This window comes from Microcaecilia unicolor, chromosome 11 (genome assembly GCF_901765095.1).
Source record: "Microcaecilia unicolor chromosome 11, aMicUni1.1, whole genome shotgun sequence".
Classification (NCBI taxonomy): domain Eukaryota; kingdom Metazoa; phylum Chordata; class Amphibia; order Gymnophiona; family Siphonopidae; genus Microcaecilia; species Microcaecilia unicolor.
The window spans coordinates 163,235,151-163,258,302 of record NC_044041.1 but is presented as its reverse complement, the minus strand read 5'-3'; the positions used below and the strand labels follow the sequence as shown (position 1 = coordinate 163,258,302).

Here is a 23,152-nt window from a genome sequence, read left to right as displayed (position 1 = left end):
CCCCAGCGGGCTTCTCCAGGGACCTGGAGCCCCAACGCTCCCCACTATCCACGTTCGCCTCCACCGAAGGCTCAGACCCGAGGGAAAGAACCTCCTCTAGGTCCTCTATGTTGGCCAGTCACAGCCTCTTGGACCCAAGGACCCTGGCTGAAGATACTAAGGACCCGTCCTATGCTGGAGGAGCTGGCGGACCCCCTGAAACCGCCTGCAGAAGTCCCCTCTTCAGGCAATAAGCCTGATGAAGCAAAAGTACAAATTCTGGAGAAAAGGGAGGAGTTGAGTCCCCAGAAGCGTCATGCTGCACTAGAAGTGGCGGTTCGTCTGACAAGGGAAGAGCCTGAGCTTGAGGGAGCAACATGGCCGACGTTCCCGCTGAAACCAGGTCCAGCTCACCGCAGAGAGGAGCGACCAGATCTGCAGAACTACCTTCTGCCAGTGCGCAACCTGAGAGAAAAAGCTGCCGCAGGGGAAGGCCACGTGGCAGAAGGCAGTGCTGGAGAACTCTTCTGCTGGCGGGGCCTTGGGATCCCCGCCAGTCAAGGTACCCAGGGCGGGCGGCAGCAGCGATCGGGGAGGGTGGGACTGGGGGGGGGGACCTGACGGTGGCAATGATCTTTGAGGGGGGCAGCAGTAGCAGTGACGATCCTGGTGGGGGGCCAGTGACGATCCTGGGGAGGAGACCCAGCAGTGGCGATAATCCTGGGGGTGGGTCCGCCACGGCCTTGTCACGGGCCCAGCTCAGTCTCTTGGTGGCCCTGGATCTACGGAAACTTAGCGGAGATTGGGTGGCAATGTTGATAATTGGGAAACAAAACCAGTGCTGGGTAGACTTCTACGGTCTACATCCTGATTGTAACTGAATAGATAGGGATGGGCTGGAGTGTAAATTTTATGGGGCTTCGATGTTAGCTTCAGAACTTCTACAGTCTGTGCCCTGAGAATGACAAGGACAAATCAAACTCGGGTATACACATAAAGTATCACATACCATATAAAATGAGTTTATCTTTTTGGGCAGACTGGATGGACCGTTCAGGTCTTTATCTGCCCTCATTTACCATGTTACTATGTTACTATGAATTGGTCAGGTCACTTGACATCTTAACAGCCCCTTTCCCATTTTCAAAAAATGGAAGAAAACAAAGACAATGCAAAATTAAAAGTAATGCTTTCACTAATGCTTCCTGCACTAATTTCCTCACCAAAGGCTCTACACATGAAACAAAGAAACCAAGCAAGAGGAGGACTCCTATCGAATTCCCCTTTGAATGCCCATTTCCATCATCATCATTCCATTTACCAAAATCTGGGTTATAGCCTCCTTAAATGAACACCTTAACACTATCAATTAGTCCCCTCCCAAAATCCATGTGGTCCAAAAAGCCTTCTCAATATCAAATCTCACCGCCAAGTTCTCTTTACCTTCCCTACCACCCACCTCAATTACTAACCACATCAGATGCACAATCACATTCGCATGCCACCCTAGAACAAATCTAAATTGCTCTCCTGCTACCAGGAATGGCAACACCTATTTGTCCATAATTTTGCATACATTTTCATATCAGGATTCAGCAGCGAATAGAACAATATGAACCTGGGTCCTCTGGATTTCTACCTTCCTTGGTTAGCACTGTGATTAGTGGACTGTTCACCTTCCCCACTAAACAACCTGTGTCTTTTGTGTCCTGAAACAGTTCCAGCACAGGTATAACACCTTCTGTTGGAGCATAACACCTTATAAAACTCCATCCCAAGGCCATTAGGCCTGGGTCTTCCCACTCTTAAGTTGCCCTATAGCTTGCACTATTTCTGCTGAAGAAACTATGGCATCCAACTGCTTACTTTGCATAATGTCAGTAGTTTCCGCTCTTGGGAAAACTTCTTCATGTGCACTGAACTTGTTGGCTGGCTTGCATGCAGTTCTGATTTAAAATGCTACAAAAATATCCCCAATTTGTCAGCTAGAAGTGCACCATACCCTTGTTTTAATGTTTTACACTAGAATAAACTTTACACATTTCATCTATTTAACCAAATGAGCTAGACCTTACCTACTACTACTTATTATTTCTATAGCACTATTAGACGTATGCAGTGCTGTACACTAGAGACCTGCATGGGAACAGGATTCCTGTGGAAGTGTAATGTAAATGGTTAAAAAAAATAATAAAAAGTTAAATGTGGCCCCTTTCAGGGGCTTACCTGGCCTCCGGGGTGGTTCTGGTGGTCGTCTGGCCATCCGAGGCTGCTCTGGGTCCAAAGGTCTCTCCAGGAGCTGTTTTTTTTTTTGTGCCCATCTTTTTGAGACCCTATTCGGGTCCGGTGGTTTTCAGACCGTTTTTTGGCCCATTTGACTGGCTTTTCATTGGTGGCCAGTGTTCTCCAGCTGACCTGGGCTTGCTCCGGCGTTTTTGGGTCCTGTTTTGGGACCGGAGCAAGCCCAGGGGTGGCAGGTGTGAGTGGCGCACCGCAAGCGAAACTGGAGAAAGGCAGTAAGGAAAGTGGCCGGCTCCAGGCCTGGTCTGCACGGGTGTGCCGGATCTAGCAGATCCGGCATATGCGCAGATTAGACCCAGGAGCTCCAGTAGGCCGCAAAGTCAAGCCAGGGCCTCAATTTTTGAGGTTCCCTGGCGGACTTCTGCAGCCTACCACGCCGAAAATGTCGGTGGCACCAGGGGTCTACCAGGACCCTGAAGATGTAAATGGACCCCAAGGTGGACATCTAGGGGATAAGGTAAGAGGTCTTTGGGCCTTACATTAACTTAATTTAGCTTTATTTTTGAGCTTTTTGTAACATTATTTTTTTGGCCTTCCCTTTATACTTTAAAATTTTTATTTTTATGGTTGGGGGGTCCAGTGGGTCCCTTAAGGTGGGTAGAGCCTTAAAAAAATTTAATATGTATTATTAGTAGTTTGGGGGGGGGAGAATTTTGGGTGCAAAGTGCCTTGCGCTGCTCCAGTTGCATATTTTTGAATTCCGATGATGGCGTATGTGAGCGCATAATTTGTTTAACAGGTGTGGAAATTTTGGTTAAGTTTCGTTGAACTTTAATGGTGGTTTTGAGTCAAAATAGTGTAAAATTTTTGCCCACGGCGGGTTGTGGTTTTTTGGGCTTGTTATGGGGTCTTTCGGCGTTTTTTTTTTTTTTGCGGTTTTTCGGGCCGCGGGGGCGGGGCTAGTGGCGTTTTGGGCGGGGTTAGTGACGTTTTGGGCGGGGTTAGTGATGTTCTGGGCGGGGCCAATGACGGGGAGGCGGGGGTGGTGACAGAAGAGGCGGGGGCGATGATGGCGGGGGCGGGGTTGATGACGGCGGGGGTGGGAGTGTCAGGGGCGGGGTTTGACTTTGGGCGGGTTTTGGGCTGGTTTTGGGCTCGTTTGGGTGGGAAAAAAATTTTCCACCTGGCAACCCTGATGCGGCAGTTGTGTACTGTTGGCAGCTGTGATGCTTGAGAGAGAGAGAGAGAGAGAGAGTGGCTAAATTATTCTGAAATTTGGGAGAATAAGGACCAGTAGTGAGTTGGTAGTAAAAAGTAAATACCTGTGAAAGCATCTGCTTTAATTTAATTTAGAATAAATTTGTTTTAATTGTCATGAAAGGATACTGAGTGGATTGTGTGAGTGTGAAGACTGATCTGGGATTGTAAATGAAATAAATGTAGTTCACTCACGAGCAGGTGATCAAAAGACCCGCGCTGTTCCAAACAGCGCTCTAAAATAGCGCTGGAACAACGCGGGGCGCTTTTAGACCTATGATCAGAGATAATGCATGCAAATTTAAGCAGCACAATTATCTCTGATCATGGGGTAGAAGTGCGGGAGAATTGTGCCTGAGCATACGCTCAGCACAATCCTTCGACACTTGTTTGACAGGTCTGGGCTGTCAAAAGCTCAAACCTGTCAAACACAGGGGCTGGAGGTCATGGGACCACCAGGCCTTGACTACCCCTGCCCCGAGCAGGGGTAAAATAGTCAAGGGAGATAGGGTATTTTTCCTATTCAGTTTTATTAAAGACAGGAAACAAGCCAGAAAGACACACTTTGAACCGAGTCCAGAGGATTGAGTCCAGAAGATAAACTTCGGGCCCCCACGCAAGCATCTGCACACCTAAAAAAAAACTATACCTATGATCAGAACTCTGATAGTATTGAAAGAATAAGTATGTACATACCTGAACTAGTTAAAGATCTTGGAAGTTAATTACCTGAAAGATATAAGAGTAACCACAAAGAATCAATTCTTTTGAAAAAGGAGAAAAAGAATTAAAACTTGACAACTTAAAAAAGGTTAAATGTTTAGAAAATAGACACATCTGATTTACATCTGTGTTTCTAAGTAAGTGGTGGTGAAGAGTCAGATTGTCTTGAAGAGAGAATTGTTTGGTTCTGTTAGTTTAAAAAAAGAAAACTTGACTTGTTACTAGTAAGCATTCTATTTCTAGTTCATTGCACTTCAACTATAGCACTTTTCACTGCATTTTATATAGTTATCAAATTGATTGGTGCAATAAAGCTATTTACTGAAACTTTGTGCTTTGCATATTAATTGAAGCTGTAAAGGGTCCAGTGAAAATTGTTCACCACATTAAACATTTTTTTTTCTGTGTCACCCCTGAGTGGTTGGATAAACAGGGAACCAACCGTGACTTGAAAAATTATTTTCATAGTAATTACATATTACCGCCACTGGGGGAGCTACAGTAAGTTGCACCTGCACCAGCCGAGTATCAAGTTCTTTGAGTGCAGCCTCCTCCTCCTTGCTTTAATAGCACAGATCTCCATTAAGGAGGTGTTAGAGACTACAAAGGGTGATAGAATTTAAAAAGACATGAGATGAACACAGAGAGGACCTCTAATTAGAAAATGGAAGTTATAAAAAAAACCTAAACTTAAATGGCTGCATGTGTGTGGATATATTGAGTGATGCTTAGATGACGACTCCAGCTGTGATGAACTAGGGCCGATACCAGGCAGACATGGTTAGAATTTTACGGTCTGTGTCCCACAAATGAGAAGATGAGTAGGCTGGAGTAGGCTTCGACAGCAACTGTAGCAGTTGGAACATAAGGATAAGACTGGGCGGACTTCTATGGACTATGTCCCAGAAATGCCAAAGAAAAAACATAATCAAGTATATAATATCACGTTCATTGTTGATTTAATCATGAATTGATAATGAATATGACTATTGGGCAGACAGGATAGATCGTTCACATCTTTATCTGCTGTCACTTACTATGTTGCTATTAATCCTTTCTGCTTCCAGGATGATTGCCAGACCTCAGCTCTGACACAGGCGTGAGCATCAGATATCACCTGACCTACTGGCTCATGCATGTGGTGACCTCTCAGCACAAAATGCCAGTGAATCAGAGATAAGTCTTACTTGTGCACTACTACTACTACTACTACTTAACATTTCTAGAGCGCTACTAGGGTTACGCAGCGCTGTACAAATTAACAATTAAGGACGGTCCCTGCTCGGAAGAGCTTACAATCTAAAGGACGAAATTTCAAGTTGGGGTAGATAAGTTCTCCTGAGAAGAGGTGTAGTGGTTAGGTGCCGAAGGCGACATTGAAGAGGTGGGCTTTGAGCATTGATTTGAAGATAGGTAGGGACCCAAGAGAGACCGAGAGAGCTGACCGGAATTTTTTTAATGTACCCTTAAATTCTTGTGGGACTGGGTGGGAACGGGTTAAATTCTTGCGAGGATGGGTAGGGACAGATAAGATTCCAGCAGGGACGGGCGGGAATGGTAAGATGTCTGTCCCTGTGCAACTCTCTACTGTACACTAAACATGTAAGAGACAGTCTGTGCTGGACAGAACTTTAAATCTAATCAAGAAAGACAGTACAAATAAGGGATTAGGGAATTACTTATGGTGGGAATGATAAAACAAACATGGGTACTGAACAAGTGAATAGGAGTTAAAAGCAGCCTCAGAAAGGTGGGCTTTTAGCCTAGATTTGAATATGGCTAGAGACGGAGCTTGATGTGCTGACTCAGGAAGTCTACTCAAGGCGCATGGTGCAGCAAGATAAAAGGAGAGGATCCTGGAGTTGGCAGTGGAAGAGAAGAGTACAGATATGAGAGATTTATTCGATGAACGGAGTTCCCAGGGAGGAGTGTAGGAAGAGAGAATAGTGGAGAGGTACAGAGTAGCTACAGAGTTAATGCACTTCTAAGTCAATAAGAGTGGTTTGAACTGTATGTGGAAAAGAATAGGGAACCAATAAAACGACTTGAGGAGAAGGCTAATATCAGAGTAGTGACACTGGTAGAATATAAGTTGTGCAGCAGAATTTTGAACAGACGGGGAGAGAGTTGGCTTAGTGGGAGACCTGTGAGAAGCGAGTTGCAGTAGTCTAAGCATGAGGTGATAAGCGTGTGGACGAGGATTTTGGTAGTGTGCTCAGAAAGGAAGGGACAAATTTTGGTGATATTCTAGAGAAAGAAATGACAGGTTTTTTTTTTTAATTATTTATTTATAGTTTCAAAATTACACATCTTCTCATAGAAGTATACAGTAAGAAAGAAAAAAAAAACTAGGAAATAATCACATTCTTGGGACAACTACTTGTCTCAATAGTGGAAACATTTTTACCTTAAACATCGACCACAATATTGGAAATACTTAAATGGATCCAAGATATACTTATAATACATAAAGGAAAATAATAACAAATTGTTACATGCTCCGGGTACATTCTCAATCTACCATACAGTGTCCGCATGGAAATCTAAATTTTAACAATAACATTCTCAGCTTCTCAAGCGTTAATAAAGTCCTCGAGTTGTTTTGGATCAGAAAATTGGTAATTATTTTGTAAATAAATAAAACGACAAATACAAGGAAATTTGAGAGTAAATGTTGCCCCTAAATTTAATACTCTTTGGCGTAGAGCCAAAAAAGCTCTGCGCCTAGCCTGAGTTTCTTTAGCTAAATCTGGAAAAATCCTAATTTTTGCACCAAAAAACATCGAGTCCATATGTTTGAAGAATAACTTTAACACCATCTCCCTATCTATCTCAAGTGCAAAAGTCACCACCGCTGTTGTCCTTTGCGTAACAACTTCTAGAGAGGATTCCAAAAAGGATGTTAGGTTCAGTCCTCCATCCACAACCGCCTGTTCTCCTCCAGCTTTAGATGGTATTAATGTCTGGAGGTATATCACTCTTGTAATGGGTGGTAGGGCTTCACCCGGCATCCCCAAAACCTCTCTCAAATATCTTTTAACCATTTCAACCGCAGAAATAACAGGAGATCTGGGGAAATTGACAAGTCTCAAATTAAGTCTCCTCTGCTGGTTTTCAAGATATTCCAACTTCCTTTTAACGAAATTACTGTCCTTAATTGTGGCTTTATTCAAATTCTCCAGATTTGTAATTTTGGTGTCAAATACTTTTATTTCAGACAACTGTTGGGCATTAATTTGCTCCTGAGTTAACAGGGCTTCCGATAATATCTTAATCTCCGCAGCGTTTTTTTTCAAGACTAACTGAAGCAAAGAGTGCATTGAAAAAGTTAGATCCCATAGTGATTCAACAGTCACTACAGCTGGTTTCACCGCTATGATATTAAACTCAGGAAGGGGGGTGTTGGAAATCCGCTGTAATTTCTCTTTCATTGTTAAGGAAAAATTTGTAAACCCCTGTCCTACCAGGTTTCCTTCACTTCCTCCACGTTCGGCTGGGCTCCTTTCTTCGAGGGTCCCTTCCATTTCAGGCTCCGGGGCTCTCGAATCTCTAGCCTCTCGGGCACTTCCTGGTTGTGGTGGCGCTGCGCGGACATCGGGGCTCAAGGAAGCCCCGTCTACACTGCTGGCCGAGTTATTGAAAACCGGTCGGGTAGCGGGAGAAGATGTAGCCCGGGGACCCAGCGATACACCGCTGCTTTCCAGGGTCATCTGCCTCGATAAGACGGCACCAGCGGGGGTAACAGGAGCCTCCCTCACTTTGCCACGCCGTTTCCCCATAACTAAGGGCAACCAGCTGCCTTACTCAGCTCAAACTAAGGTAAGTCACGGAGGCACGTCTGGAGTAACAACTCAATCCAGCGCCATCTTGGATCTCTTGAAATGACAGGTTTTAATAGTTTGTTGGATATGTGCAGAGAAAGAGAGAAAGGATTCAAAGATGATCTCAAGGTTATGAGCTGATGAGACAGGGAGGATGAGAGTGTTATCCACAGAATTACAGAATGGGGGAAGAGAAGAGGTGAGTTTAGGGGAAAAGATAAGAAGCTCAGTCTTGGCCATTTTTAGTTTCAGATGGTGATGAGACATTCAGGCATCAATGTCAAACAGACAGGCTGAAACTTGGACCTGGATTTCTACTGAAATTTCTGGTGTGGAAAGGTAGATCTGGGAGTCAGCATAAAGATGATGCTGAAAACCATGAGAGAAGATCAAAGCACCAAGGAGATGGAGAAAAGAAGAGGTCCAAAGACAGAGCCCTGAGGTACACCAACTGATAGTGGGTTAGAAGTGGAGGAGGATCCACCAGAGCACAAACTAAAAGAGATAAAAAGAAAACCAAGAAAGAACAGAGCCTTGAAATCCAAGTGAGGACAGCGTATCAAGGAGTAGATGGTGATCAACAGTGTCAAAAGCAGCAGATGGATTGAGAAGGATGAGGATGGAATGGAGACCTTTGGATCTGGCAAGAGCTGTTTCAATTGAATGTAGAGGGCAAAAACCAGATTGAAGTTGATCAAGAATAGCTTGATGAATGAAAGTCTTGACAATGGTGATGAACAGTACATTCAAGCAGTTTTACACATTTCAAGTAGCTTAACACATTGGATAAGAAAGGGAAGAGGGAGATGGGGCAATAGCTGGAAGGGCAGGTAGGGTCCAATGAAGGTTTGTTGAGGAGAAGTGTAACTATGGCATGTTTGAAGACATCAGGAACAGTTGCAGTGGAAAATGAAAGATTGAGAATATGACTGATAGAAGGGATGACAATAGATGATAATGCTAAGTAGATGGGTGGGAATAGGATCAGAGGAACAGGTAGTCAGTTTGGAGGAGGAAATAAAATGTGCAGTTTCCACTTCAATGATTTCATAAAAGGAAGAAAAGGTAGCGGGGTTGATGGAGGGTTGACAGAATGGAATGGGGAAGGAGAGGTAGAGGTGACTTGGTTGAGAACTCAAGGTCAATCTTGTGAACCTTGTCATACTCAGCCATAGTCTGGGGAGAAAGTGAAGTGGGGGCTGGAGGTGAAGAGACTGAGTAGAGAGTTCAGTGTGGCAAAGAGACGTCGAGGGTTTGAGCCAAGAGAGTTTGTCAAATGGATGTAGTAGTCTTGTTTGGCAAGTGAAAGAGCAGACTGGAAGGGGGTCAGCAAGAATTTGAAATGCATATAAAGTCAGCATGTCTATTACCAAATCTAAATTGCCTGTGTTTCTGGTACCAACAGAGAATTAATCATTCTATGGTGTAGCAAGCTTTATAATTGTGCTTGTAATTGAAAATATATTGCTTTAATTGCCCCAGACATTTTCTTTTTCAGTTCCAATCTCATTTTATCTAAACTGACAATTGAACCACAATATAGCACCAGTCATTCTCCTTTTCTTATGCACTGTACATGTTTTTATGATCCCCTCCCCACCACCCCCACACACACATACAAGCATGGCCTTAGCAATTTCCCAAAATACCAAGGATATCACAGCGCACCACATTAGTTACAACAAACTCCTTCCTGGCATAGAGGAGTAGCCTAGTGATTAGTGCAGTGGGCTAAGAACCTGGGGAATTGGGCTCAATTCCCACTGCAGCTCCTTGGATTCTGGACAAGCTACTTAACTCTCCATTGCCCCCCTTTACAATCAGGGCCGCTTATACCAATGGACAAAGGAGGCAACATTTCAGAACATTTTCAGGGGCTCAGCAGTAAACGTCATACCAACCACTGTTTTCCCCATGTCCATGACTCACCCCTTGGGCAACACTGTGAAGTTGGCCCTCATCTGCTCTGCAGATCTGGCCAACAAACCACACACTGCCCATTCACACTTACCCATTGGACCAGCAGCCCTCCACTCTAAGGAACATTTTGTGTCATTGGCTGTTCTTCGCGGACGACAGGGAGATAGGAACACTACTGGAAAGGGGGAGATGGTGAGATAGGTACACTACTGGAAAGGAGGGAGGAAATGGGGAGATGGGGACACTACTGGAAAGGAGGGAGGAGATGGGGAGATAGGGACAGTACTAGAAAGGAAGGGGGGATAGGGACACTACTGAAAAGGGTGAGGAGATGGAGAGATATGGACACTACTGGAAATGGAGGGAGATGGGGAGACAGGGATACTACTGGAAGGGGGAGATGGGGACACAAAGACATTACTGGAAAGGGGGGAAGATGGGGAGACAGAGACACTACTGGCAATGGAAGAGGGGTGAGATAGGGACAATGCTGAAAAGGTGTGGAGATGGTGGACAATGGACAAAATGCTGGAAAAGGGGGGAAATGGGGACAATGGGAGGGCAGATGGAGGAAAAGGGGGAAATGGGGACACTGGGAGGGCAGATTCTGGAAAAGGGAGGAGATGGAGAGCAGATGCTGAAAAATCGGGGGGGGGGGGGAGACTGGGAGATGCTGAACTCAACTGTAGGATAAGGATAGGGAAACAGAAGGGAGATACTAGACAGGACAAATAAGAGTGCGGACAGTAGGATGGCGAACATGGAGAGAAAAGAAATGTCAGATGGACAGGAGACCATACAAAGACAGATGAAACTGAGAAAAACAGGAAAGAGACACTGTGACCAAAGGAAATGGAATAATAAATTGTTCAAACAACAAAGGTAAAAAAAAAGTATTTTATTTTGAATTTCATAGTAATTGGAATATGACAGGTTTTGGAAATGCAAATCTCTGTTACTTGCAATTCAGTTTGTATTTCATTTGTTGGCTGTACATGCGGAGTCTGCTTTGAGGTTCCAGTTCAAAATTATTATTTTTTTGTCTTCATATCTCTAGTGCTGATGTGTGGTCTCTTGTGTCATATTTGATGAGAGTCTGTCTGTAATTTGTGCTTGTGACCAAGGTGCAGTATTCTGCTAGCATGCCGTTTCTGTGTAGAGATCTATAGTAGTCCTGTTCTCCCCCCCACCCCTACTAGGTGGTCTGTTGAAATTCTAGGGACTGGTGTAATATTGATACTACTGCCATTGCATGAATAAGTTTGAGTCCTGGGAGTTAGTGCTGTTATAGTATCTGATTGTATTTTTGCATAAGTTTTTGTACATAGTGTTTTGCAATGGAGGGATGGTGCATTGGCTTTACTAAGATTGCATTAATATAATTTTAGTTTGTTATAATATGAGAAGGAGTTTTAGAAGAGTTTGCAGAATGTGTTGTGTGTTGAGGTGGTTCTCTGATAGCAGACTTTTGTCTGATCAGGTTTAAATGATAAGACTCTGCCTCTTGAGGGTTTTTTTTTTAATACAGTTGAATTGTTTCCATGGATGTGTATGTGGTTTAATGTTCATAAGTGCTTGGAATAATTGAGTTTAAAATATGTAACATGCCATGATACAGAAATCCAATTTTTAGGTTCACATAAAAGCATTACTTGTCAATAAAAGTAGCCAGCACCCCTTCCTCAGGCAGCAATCCCTTCACACTGTGCCAAATTTATACCCAAATACACCAGGAGAATCTCACTCATTGGCCTTCAATATCTCTCTATAGGATGGGCCACCCTTGGCATCTCTGCACTCTGGTCCAGTATTTTTCCTCCCTTCCAAGCTTCTCCATCCATTTCCCCCTCACCCAACCCCTCTGCTTCCAGCAAAAAAAATAAGCAAGCAGTATAAGTGTGGAGCTGCTGTCTAGGCTGCAAAACTGATGGTTTTGCTGGTCCTGCCTCTTCTGTCATGGACTCCCTGTTTTGGATGTTGGATTTGTTTGATCCTGAATAAAAACTGTTAAATTGTTAAAGTGCAGAACCAGCGGACAGCGTGACCTAGACAGCGCTCCGTACCTTTATACTGCATTTGTTTCAGCAGGAAGCTGCTTGACTGGCAGGGGGCTAAGGAAGCTGCTTGGCTGGCCCTGGTGGGGGTGGGGCATCCATTAAAGTTTGTCCAGGGCCCCATAAGTGGTTAAAGTGGACCTCGGTACAATGCCTAGATTGTGAGCCCATTAGGGACAGAGAAAGTACCTGCATATAATTATTGTAGACTGCTTTGATTATACTACGGGAAGGTGGTATATCAAGTCCCATTATCCTTACCCTTCCACTGAACTTGGAGATAATCCATGAACTCAAGGGCACTACTAAGCTTCAAAAGCATCCTCTACATACTGCTTCCTTCTAGCCTCTCAAAGCAAAGCTCCATAGAGACAGGGACATGATCAGAGATAAGCAGCTGCCCAATCTCTGATGCCACTAGAGATATCAAAATATAATCCAACCTAGTCTGCATTGGGTGAGCCCTTGAAGTGTGAAGGTTCAATCCCTGATGTTAATCCTTTTTGCCTCCTCCCCCACTCTCCACCTTGCCAGGCACCCCAGAATGCCTATCCATTTGGAAGTCAGCCACTCTGTTAAAATCTCTTGCTAACACCACAATTGCCACTTCTTCCTCAGAAACATTGGGTCCCAAATTCAGAAAGTAAGAGTCATTCTGCCTTCTGGCAAAAAATGGATACCAACATGAGATTATCCCCAAACTCTTCCAATTCCATAATATATATCGCCCCTCGGGGTCCTTTACCACTTTCTTTTCCACAAAGGCTACCTTGTTATGAATCAAAATGTTACTCCCATCCTCTATGAAACTGATGCAAAAGCATAATATTCCCACACAATCTCTCTTTAATTTTTCATGCTCAAAATGAGTTTCCTGCTCCAATGTCATTATAGTTTGCTGCTCGCAGTCCAGGACACAGTCAGACCACTCCCTGTACTCATACTCCTATCTTCATGCCTCCACTCAGCCCCCATAGAACCATTTCTCCCTTTCCACTCCCTCTCTCAACACAGATCTATTCCAGAACCCATACCACACTGTTACTACCCACTCCCATCACACTCCGTATGTCCATGCCCCCTTAGTCTATCTCGCAGACCAGAATTCAGTCGCCATCCCTGAAGCATTTCTTTGTGGGCATCTCTGGGTCCAGGACTGACCTGGCAGGAGTCCCTTTAAGCAGGCTCCATCAGTTCTGAATGCTTGGTGCCTCCACTTGAGTGGGCATAGACTTTTCTGTGGCTATAGTTGGGTAGAACAGGGGCAGTTTAATAAAATACACATATGCCCACAGAGTACACATATCTATTTATACCTTTTGTCAGAGCAGCTGTAAATTTGTGAGAGAGAATTTCTGCACTGCTGGGGATCAAAGTAGGTACCCGTTATAAAATAAGCACCTTTTTAAATATTTCACATAAGTTCCTGTTATGAAATTACCCCCTTGTGAATATCTCAGAAACTAGAGTGTTGAAAATTGAGAGTGAGGCTGCAGACTGAATTGGGAACCACCAGGATAAGATGCAGTTCTGACAAGAGAAGAGATCTTTGTCTCTCTTCCTGCTTGATTCCAGCTGCCTCTTCCTTCTAGAAAACACATTCTCAGCATCTAGGAAAACAAGAAAAATGAACACATGCTCTGTGAAATGAACCAGTAGTGATCTGTAGTTTCCTAGAGGATGCAAAACAGAATAAAAAGTCCATTTCTGAGACAAGTAGATTAATGAGGAACAAGAAGATAGCTTGCGCCTGAGAGAGATTCAGGCTGAAATGTTAATAATAATAATAATAATAGATTCCAAGATGGCCGCATGCTAACGCGGCTAGCTGCTGCATCGCTTTGATTTGGTCAATGCCTAAACAACGAGGAAGGGCATCTGCCCGAGTCCCCCAGACCCCTTCCCAGATACCTGGACCGGGACTGGTTCGAGCTCGGGCGCTGGCGGGAATGAGGAGCTTTCGGCGTCTCTCGAACTTGAGACAACTTTGAGCCACGAGGTTAGAGCTCCGCCCCCGCAACCAATGGCGGCGAGTTCCCCGCTGTTCAGAACATCTGCGCCTCCCCGAAGCTGTGAGTTAACGCCGACGCTGGGGACCCAAGTTCAACTAGTTCCAGCGGGAGAGCGGAGGATAATGCCTCCAGGAGAGACTCGCCAGCCGGTAGAGGAAGCGGGAGAACTACAGGCAATTGGAGGGAGAAAGACGGCTCAAGAGATTGTATTTCCTGCTGAATTTACAACCAAACCTAATGAGGTAACGCTTGACTCATTGTGGGACCTTGTTTCCCAACTAGGTCAAATGTTTCTTGCTTCTTCAACTAAACAGTCTCAACAAATTAGTGAGATGGAGCAGAAGATCAAGAAGCAAAAAATAGAGGTGGAAAAAATGATTCCTAGAATGGATACTATGGAACAAACTGTAAAGAAATTGGACAATATACAATTTTCACTGTTGAAAGAAGTATCCAGCCTAAGGCTTAAAACTGAGAACTTAGAAAATTATACTAGGAATCTAAATATGCGTTTTGTTAATTTTCCTTACAATGCAATGATAAAACCAGGGGACATGCTAAAGAGATACCTCATGGAAAATTTATGTATACCAGAATCAAATTTGCCACCCTTTTCAAGAATTTTCTATCTTCCTCCAAAACTGACGGAACAAAATGCACAACAGACTTTGGATATTTCAGCCTTTCTTGAGACGTCGGACACATTACAGGCCACACCTGCGACTTTGGTCGCTACATTGGCACTAATTCCTGACAAACAATGGCTCTTCCAGATGTTTTTTAAGCATAGGGAGAAGCCATTCTTAGGTTTGCGAATTTCCTTGTTTCCCGACTTCTCAAGAGAGACGCAAAAAAAGAGGAAACAATTTCTCACGATGAAGCCAGCGGTAATTCAATTTGGGGGTACCTTTTTTTTGAGGTACCCCTGTAAATGTGTTATAAGGTTTGATAATGTTAAATACTTGTATATATTTACTGATCCGTCTCAACTTTCCAAACTAATTGCCTCTAAGACACCAACTGAAGCAATATAATAATTTATCACTGTTACCCTTCGCGTATAGCTATTTTCCTTTTTCATATTTCTTTTTATTTCTCCTCTAATTCCTAAGTCTTGGAATCTACGTTGAGGACTTGAGTGATTTTTCTGATATGTTAATTGTTATAACTTTTGTTATTTGATAATAAGATGTTTATATCAATATCCTTCAAGATGTAATGCTTGAAAAATTACTGTAAATCATATATAAAAATAATAATAATAATAAAAAATAATAATAATAACCAGAGAGTGGCTACCATGAGGTGATAACAAGAGGAGGAGAGAAAAATGGTCTCAGACATTATAGCCAATATCACTAAGCAGATCCAGAAAGAATGTGGTAATTTGTCACCCTCTCACTACCAGGTTCAGGGCAATTGTTGAAAAAGTTTACAATAAAATAAAGATTTGCTAGTTTCTTGTAGGATGAATGTTAGTGCTACAGACATATGGTTGCCAGTTATATACTGTATTATGTTCAAAGTTCTTGTGCTAATTCATCAGCGGGTTTATGCAAATGTTTCTGCATATTTTAGTTCTGTTCTGAAATTGTATCGGCCTAATCATTCCTTGCTTTCTGAGAGATTGCAGCAACTCCATCACCACTACTACTTAACATTTCTAAAGCGCTACTAGGGTTACGCAGCGCTGTACAGTTTAACAGATAAGGACAGTCCCTGCTCGAGGAGCTTGTGGCTTTTAATTATGATGATAGTAGAGCATGTGCTTTCTTGATTGCTGGGCTAAAAGTTTATAACTGAGGAGAGTTGTATTGGTGGGTAGCCGCACCCATTTTCTTTCTGCTTCACACCTTTGTAAACAGTGCCCATAAGCAGGGAAGCAGTGGAGAAAGAGATTTGCATGCATGTTCTCCACTACATGCAAATATCTCCCATGAATATTCATTGTGGATATCCTAAACCTCTGACTGGCTGGGATGCCTCCAGGGCCAGGTTTGGGAACCACTGTGCTATGGGGTCAATACAGAAAAGGCAGGAGAGTTTTCTGCACAGTTAAACTCTGCTGAGGGAGCTGGCAGCCGATATTCAGTGGCACTTAACTGGTTAGTGCCACTGACTATCCAGCTCATTTTCGAAGGAGATTGCCGGCCATCTTCCAACACAAATCGGGAGATGGCCGGCGATCTCCTGAACCCGGCCAAATCGGTATAATCAAAAGCCGATTTTGGCGGAAGCAGCCAAACTTCAAGAGGGTATGTGGGTAGGGTAGCGAAGGTGGGATGGGGGCGTGGTACGAGACGGCTGGCTTCGCCTGATAATGGAAAAAAGAAAGCCGGCCTTGACAAACATTTCGCCGGCTTCACTTGGTCCCTTTTTTTCAGGACCAAGCTTCAAAAAGGTGCCCCAACTGACCAAATGACCATTGGGGGGAATCGGGGATGACCTCCCCTTACTCCCCCAGTGGTCACCAACCCCCTCCCACCCAAAAAAAAAAAGAAAAATATTTTTTTGCCAGCCTCTATGCCAGCCTGAAATATCATACCCAGCTCCCTGACAGAAGTATGCAGGTCCCTGGAGCAGTTTTTTGTGGGTACAGTGCACTTCAGGCAGGTGACCCTGGCCCATCCCCCCTCCCTACCTGTTACACTTGTGGAAATGGGAGCCCTCCAACCCCCCCCCCCCCAAAACTCACTGTACCCACATGTAGGTGCCCCCCTTCACCCATAAGGGCTATGGTAGTGGTGTAGAGTTGTGGGTAGTGGGTTTTGGGGTGGTTTTGGGGGGCTCAGCACACAAGGTAAGGGACGTATGCACCTGAGAGCAATATTTGAAGTTCACTGCAGTGCCCCCTAGGGTGTCCGGTTGGTGTCCTGGCATATCAGGGGGACCAGTGCACTACAAATGCTGGCTCCTCCCACGACCAAATGCCTTGGATTTGGCCGGGTCTGAGATTGCCAGCATTGGTTTCCATTATCAGCGAAAACCGATGCCGGCCATCAAGATGGCCGGCCATCTTTTTCGATAATACGGTTCGGGACTGCTCTTTATGGCGCTGGCCATCTATTTGGCCAGCGCCGTTCCATTATGCCCCTCCACGTTTGCTAATTGGCCAACCCAATCTATTACTACTACTTATCATTTCTATAGCGCTACAAGGCATACGCAGCGCTGTACACCATACACAAAAAAGACAGTCCCTGCTCAAAGAGCTTACAATCTAGAAAAGACAGGCAGACAGACAGAACAATTAAGGGTAAGGGAATAAAGAGGTGAGAATAAAAGGACAGGGCAAGTGAGCAGTGGTTAGGAGTCAAAAGCAGTGGTAAAGAGGTGGGCTTTAAGTTTGAACATTTGTTTGTTTGTTTTTAAGTGAAGCTTTATTTAAAAAAATCAAACTGGCTCCAATTCTGCAGGCTCTTTTTTGGACATCATTCAACTCCGGAATAATAAAAACGTCTTTTTTGGCAGTGCTTCACTCAGTTGAGACCTGGAAGTCCCTGAGCCAATCACAACTTGTTCAGCCGAGCTAAACGCGCTGTGATTGGCTCAGAGACTTCCAGGTCTCTCAGCTGAGTGATGCACGACCAAAAATGATGTTTTTATTATTCCGGGGTTGAAGTCCAAAAAAGAGCTTGCAGCATCGGAGCCTGTTTGATTTTTTTTTAATAAAGCTTCACTTTTTAAAAAAAAACGTCCATTTTGGGCAACCTCCCCCTCTCCCCCACAATAATAAAAACGTCCTTTTTGGCCAAGCTTCACTCAGCTGAGAGACCTGGAAGTAAGGGAGATATCTATGCAAGTACAGTTGTGGCTGAGTGGTTAGAGCACTAGTCTTGTAATCCAGAGGTGGTGGGTTCAAATCCCACTACTAATTTTGTTAAAAAAAAAAAAAGGATGAGCACTTGGATTTTTTCCCACTTTTTTAAGTTGTATGAAGTCTTTACTGAACATTTATCAAAACAGCACCGAAGCCTGTTTGATTTATATATATATATATATATATATATATATAGTGAAGAATGTCCATAAAGGACGCGCCTGACGAGCACTTGGCCGTTCCCCCCCCCCCCCCCCCCAATTTTTTTTTTTTTGCATTTTAATAATTTTTCCAATCCCGCGCAGCCCCAAAGAGAGGTACAGACCTCTCGTTAGATTTTCCAGCATTAAGGCAATCGGAAAAGGTTAGTGCATCTCATTACAATAGGGTTTCTACACGATTTGCTCATCTGCATTTCGTTTTCGTTAGCTGCTACCATCGTTGGAAAAAAGTCTTTAGTGCATGCCAGGGTTTACTACTTGCTCGTTAAGGGCTCGTTAAGCTTAGTGCATCTTGCCCTTAATGTGAAGGAGAAGTGAGTTCCAGAGTTTAGATCCAATAAAGCTAAAAGATGTTTCCTGGGATACTGTAAGGCAAAATGTTGAGGGAGATGACAAATGGAGAAGTAGCTGTTTGCTGGAACGGAGAATGCAGGAGGGGACACAAGGATTTAAGAGGCTGTTAATGTACAGGGGGGGGCTGAGGGACCCCCCCCCCCCCCATACATTAACAACCTCTTAAATCCACTTTTCTGTCCGCTAATTGGCTAAGTAAACACATAAAGTTGGAACAACAAAACAGCCATCTTAACTTTGTGCGCTGAGTTAATTGGGCACAAGTCTAAATATCGAGCCAATGCCCTGTTAACTTCTGGGCTAGCAGACATATCTCGATATTCAATTGGGAGCCACACATGCCCTGGCATTCAATATTTCAGACCACACCTAGAAGCCGCTTACTACTGCGGGCTGAATATCGGGCCCTATGTTTCTATTTACTTTCTTTTTATGCAGATATTCTTCATGCCAAATTTCTAAGAGTACAATAAAGGGTTAATTTTATCACAGTGCATGTCTCTATAGGTGCAAATTCTACAAAGGAAGAACTCTAGCTTAATGAAGTCTATATGTGCACTAATGCTGTCCAATTCGGCCAAAAGGTTTTCAATTTGATTCCCTCATATGAATCGATTTCTCAATTTGATTCGATTCAGCTCTTTAAGGCTACTATGAAACTGAGTAGATTAGGTGTGTTTTATTTATGTGAAGTTGTGATCTGAATACTAGTTTTGCATGGATCTTCCCAGCACCTGTCTTTGGGTACCATTTATAAAATTCCTGCCTTAGCGACAGCCATATAACTTACAACAGGTAACCTTAATTCCCCCCCCCCCCCCCCCACACACAGAATGAACACACCCTAAATCGTATTCCCCCCTGCAGATCTTCCTAACAAAGCACATCCCCCTCCATGGCCCCTCTCCAAAGGATATAAGCAGAGACTCAGATTTCCAGTCCCTCAAGTCTTGCTGGCACTGTATTTCAAACTGGTGTCACTCCACGTGCACCTGCTTTTTCCAAAGGCACTTCTTGGATACAAAATGCCATGCATGGAGGGCAACTTGAGCAATGCTTTCTTATTTTACATGTAAAATGGCAACTGCAATAATTGTTTTATTTTAATATACATAAGCATACAATTTAAACCACACAACATTTCAGGGGCTCAGCGGTAAACGTCATACCAACCACTGTTTTCCCCATGTCCATGACTCACCCCTTGGGCCACACTGTGAAGTGCACCCTCATCTGCTCTGCAGATTTGACCAACAAACCACATACTGCCCATTCACACTTACCCATTGGACCAGCAGCCCTCCACTCTAAGGAATACTTTGTGCCATTGGCTGTTATTCGTGGACAGTGATGCTTGTGCTAGCCCGAGACTTCCCTCTGATGTAACTTCCTGTTTGCAGGACCAGGAAGTTACATCAGAGGGAAGGCTCAGGGCCAGCATAAGCAGCAGGCCAGGTAGGAATTGCTGCTTCCTGCTGGCGAAGAACAGAAGGATTTAAAAAGGTACCAATCGCCTGAATTTTTACAAAAACAAATTGATTCTCCAAAAACAAATTAGCAAATCAATTCAAATTGTGAATTGGACCAGCGCTAATGTGCACATGTGCTTAGATGCAAGCACTTACACCGGCCATAGAACACATCTTATTCCACAGAGCTGGCACAAGATGTGCACCTAAGTTCTGGTGATACGTGTATAGCTTATAGTATTATGTGTTACACACATAAATGTGCACCTACGCTCTACCCAGAGTTCTCCAATGTGCACACCCAGGATAGCGCATAGGCATGCTTCTAGTATGTCCTCACATATGTGACAGTAAAGTAAATGCTATTGCAGATATACATATATTTACAGAATAGCATAAGTACATAAGTATTCCCATACTGGGAAAGATCAAAAGTCCATCAAGCCCAGCATCCTGTTTCCAACCGTGGCCAATCCAGGTCACAAATACCTGGCAAGATCCCAAAAAAGTACAAAACATTTTATACTGCTTATCCCAGAAATAGTGGGTTTTCCCAAGTCCATTTATTAATGGTCTATGGACTTTTCCTTTAGCAAGCCGTCTAAACCCTTTTTAAACTCCGCTAAGCTAACCGCCTTTACCACATTCTCTGGCAACAAATTCCAGAGTTTAATTACACGTTGAGTGAAGAAAAATTTTCTCTGATTCGTTTTAAATTTACTACATTGTAGCTTCATCACATGCCCCCTATCCTAGTATTTTTGGAAAGCGTAAACAGACCCTTCACATCTACCCGTTCAACTCTACTCATTATTTTATAGACCTCTATCATATCTCCTCTCAGCCGCCTTTTCTCCAAGCTGAAGAGCCCTAGCCTCTTTAGCCTTTCCTCATAGGCATGTGTCTGGCATGTACATGCTTATGTGCACACATGTGCATGCACATGCTTTCCTAACATTTACACACCTACCTGGCATATAAATGTTAATACCTAATTTATAAAATGACTTCCAAAGTGCAAAACATGCCCAGGTGCTCTGTAAAATTACCTCCTAAGAGGGTATCTCTGTGGTCTTCACAGTACATGTCAAAACAACTGTGTATAATTCTCATGTTGATACAGAGGCTCTGCAAAGAGTGTTGGTATGACACTTCCCAATGAAATGCACTTCCTTTATTTATAGAAATTGCAGGCCCCATTTGCACCCCCACCCAACTATAAAAACAAAACTGTCTTGAGATGTCTGTCTTACCCCATTATAAAGTGTCTCAGCCTACAGAGGCATAAAGATGGTTGGAAGCACTCTACTGTACAAATCAGTTTTACACTCATTTGATGGTTAACATTATGAAATCTGTGCCATGTTACTATAGGACCTACTTCTTTTGGCAACTCTAAAAATGAAGGCCAATAATTATAACTATTTCATCTGATGCATTTGGTATACTTCGTTTTGCACTTTACACATAAAAACGAAGTTGTAGTTAGTACTTGGTGGACTAGGAAAGTTTGATATTGGCTGCCAAGAGTAATATAAAATAATTCTGTTACCCATCACCAAAGTCTAATGCCAGTTCTGGATGTTTCCTTTCCTGCAGAATGATTCCATCTGCTAGCAAGTCCTTCTACCTGAGTGACCTAGTGGCATCCCGTGATTACGATCTCTGCGTCTTGGCCGTATATGATGATGGCACCACTTCCCTTACTGCCACACGGGTGATCGGCTGTGTCCAGTTCACCACGGAGCAGGAGTTCAAGCAGTGCCGATCCCTCCATGCCCAGTTCCTGGGGGGCACCATGATCATCATTATTGGGGGTATCATTGTGGCCTCTGTACTGGTTTTCATTTTCATTCTGCTCATGAAATACAAGGTGTATAACCAGCACCCCCACCGCCGCCGCCACCACCACAAGAGCAAAGGCACCAGGGTTATCAATGTCTGCTCCCAGACCAATGGCAGCAGCCAGGGAGGAACAATGCTCCGCTCCACCTCCAAACTGTCCGAGAGGCAGGATAGTATGCTCCATGAGGGCTCCGGGATGGCTCTGAAAGACATGGCAGTCACAGATGTCAGCCAGGACTGCGAGAAAGTGACACTGCCTGACACTACCCTGCTAACGCATGATGTGTTATCTCAATAACAGCTGCAAAAATCAATAGACGAAAAATTAAAATAAAAGGATATACCACTAAAACAAGACAAAGGCCAAGGTGGTGTTACCAAAAAAAAACCAGACGATTTCAATGCAAGTGATTGGATTTTAAAGCTTCACTTACTATTGTCTATTTTTAAGAGCAAATGATTTCAAAAAATTATTTTTTTACTCTGTAAAAAAGAAAAAAACACTTCTGCATTCTTAGCTATTTTTGTTTCACTATATTAAAGATAAAAAGTGTGTGGTTTACAGAGATGGTTCTTTTGGGTGTTGGTTTTATTCAGCAGTGATAAAGGCTTGCAGGGAATCTGGTTAGAGTCAGAGTATGCACAGCTGGTAATGTGTATTTTGATCTGAGTTTTGCCCCTCTTCTTCTTACCTTTCCTTTACCCTGGTCTGACCACCTTCTGATTACATTCTCTCATCTGGTCCCCTCCCCTCCTGCTCCACCTACTGCCGCATCTTGCTCTACTCGTACCCGCAATGATACCTCTTGCTCAAAAATTTCTAACCCCATTCAATTTTTACCCCCTCAGTCACCTTCCTTTCCCCTCTCTCAGCACCTTCTTCAGCTTAACCTTGACCTTTCTTCTGTCCTAGACACCCATGCTCCTCTTTCTTTCACTCATACCTCCCGCCCCAAATCTACTCCATGGTTTTCTCCTGATCATAAACTTTTTCCTGCCCGCCTTCACTTGGCGGAGAGACTCTGGCACAAGACGCATTCTCCAGCTGATCATGCCCTCTTTAATGCTTGTTATATAGAATACTAGAAGGCAATTCGTCTGGCCAGACATCAAAACTTTGAAGATCAGATTCTACACTCTCTTAACTCCCCCCCCCCCCCCCGGTGCTCTTTTCAAGGCTCTTGAATCAATCGCTCTATCTTCCCTCCATTTTACCAATCTGTGAGCCCTACTCCTTCCCCTATACTCCTTGCAGACACCTGGCAATTTAAAATTGCCTCCCTTAGACCTGCTGTTGCATCTGCTGCCCAGCTTTCTCCTTTACCATCCTTGACTACAGTCCCTTCTATCTATGCCCCGACATCCCTCCCCTCTTCTGCCCTCTCTGTTTCTAGCACTCTATCTTCCTCCCATGTCCCCTACTTGTCTTTCTTCTA

At 43.8% G+C, this 23,152-nt stretch overlaps 1 protein-coding gene across 1 annotated transcript in view; it reads left to right on the top strand.

Moving 5' to 3' along the window:
• LOC115481064 (leucine-rich repeat and fibronectin type III domain-containing protein 1-like protein) overlaps positions 1-22,219 on the top strand; it is a 363,511-nt gene extending 341,292 nt beyond the window's left edge. Inside the window, exon 3 of the mRNA XM_030220063.1 lies at positions 21,471-22,219. Coding sequence (XP_030075923.1) covers positions 21,471-22,014 — 544 coding nt within the window. The 3' untranslated portion in view covers positions 22,015-22,219. The remainder of the gene's footprint in view (positions 1-21,470) is intronic.
• The last annotated feature ends 933 nt before the right edge of the window (positions 22,220-23,152 follow it).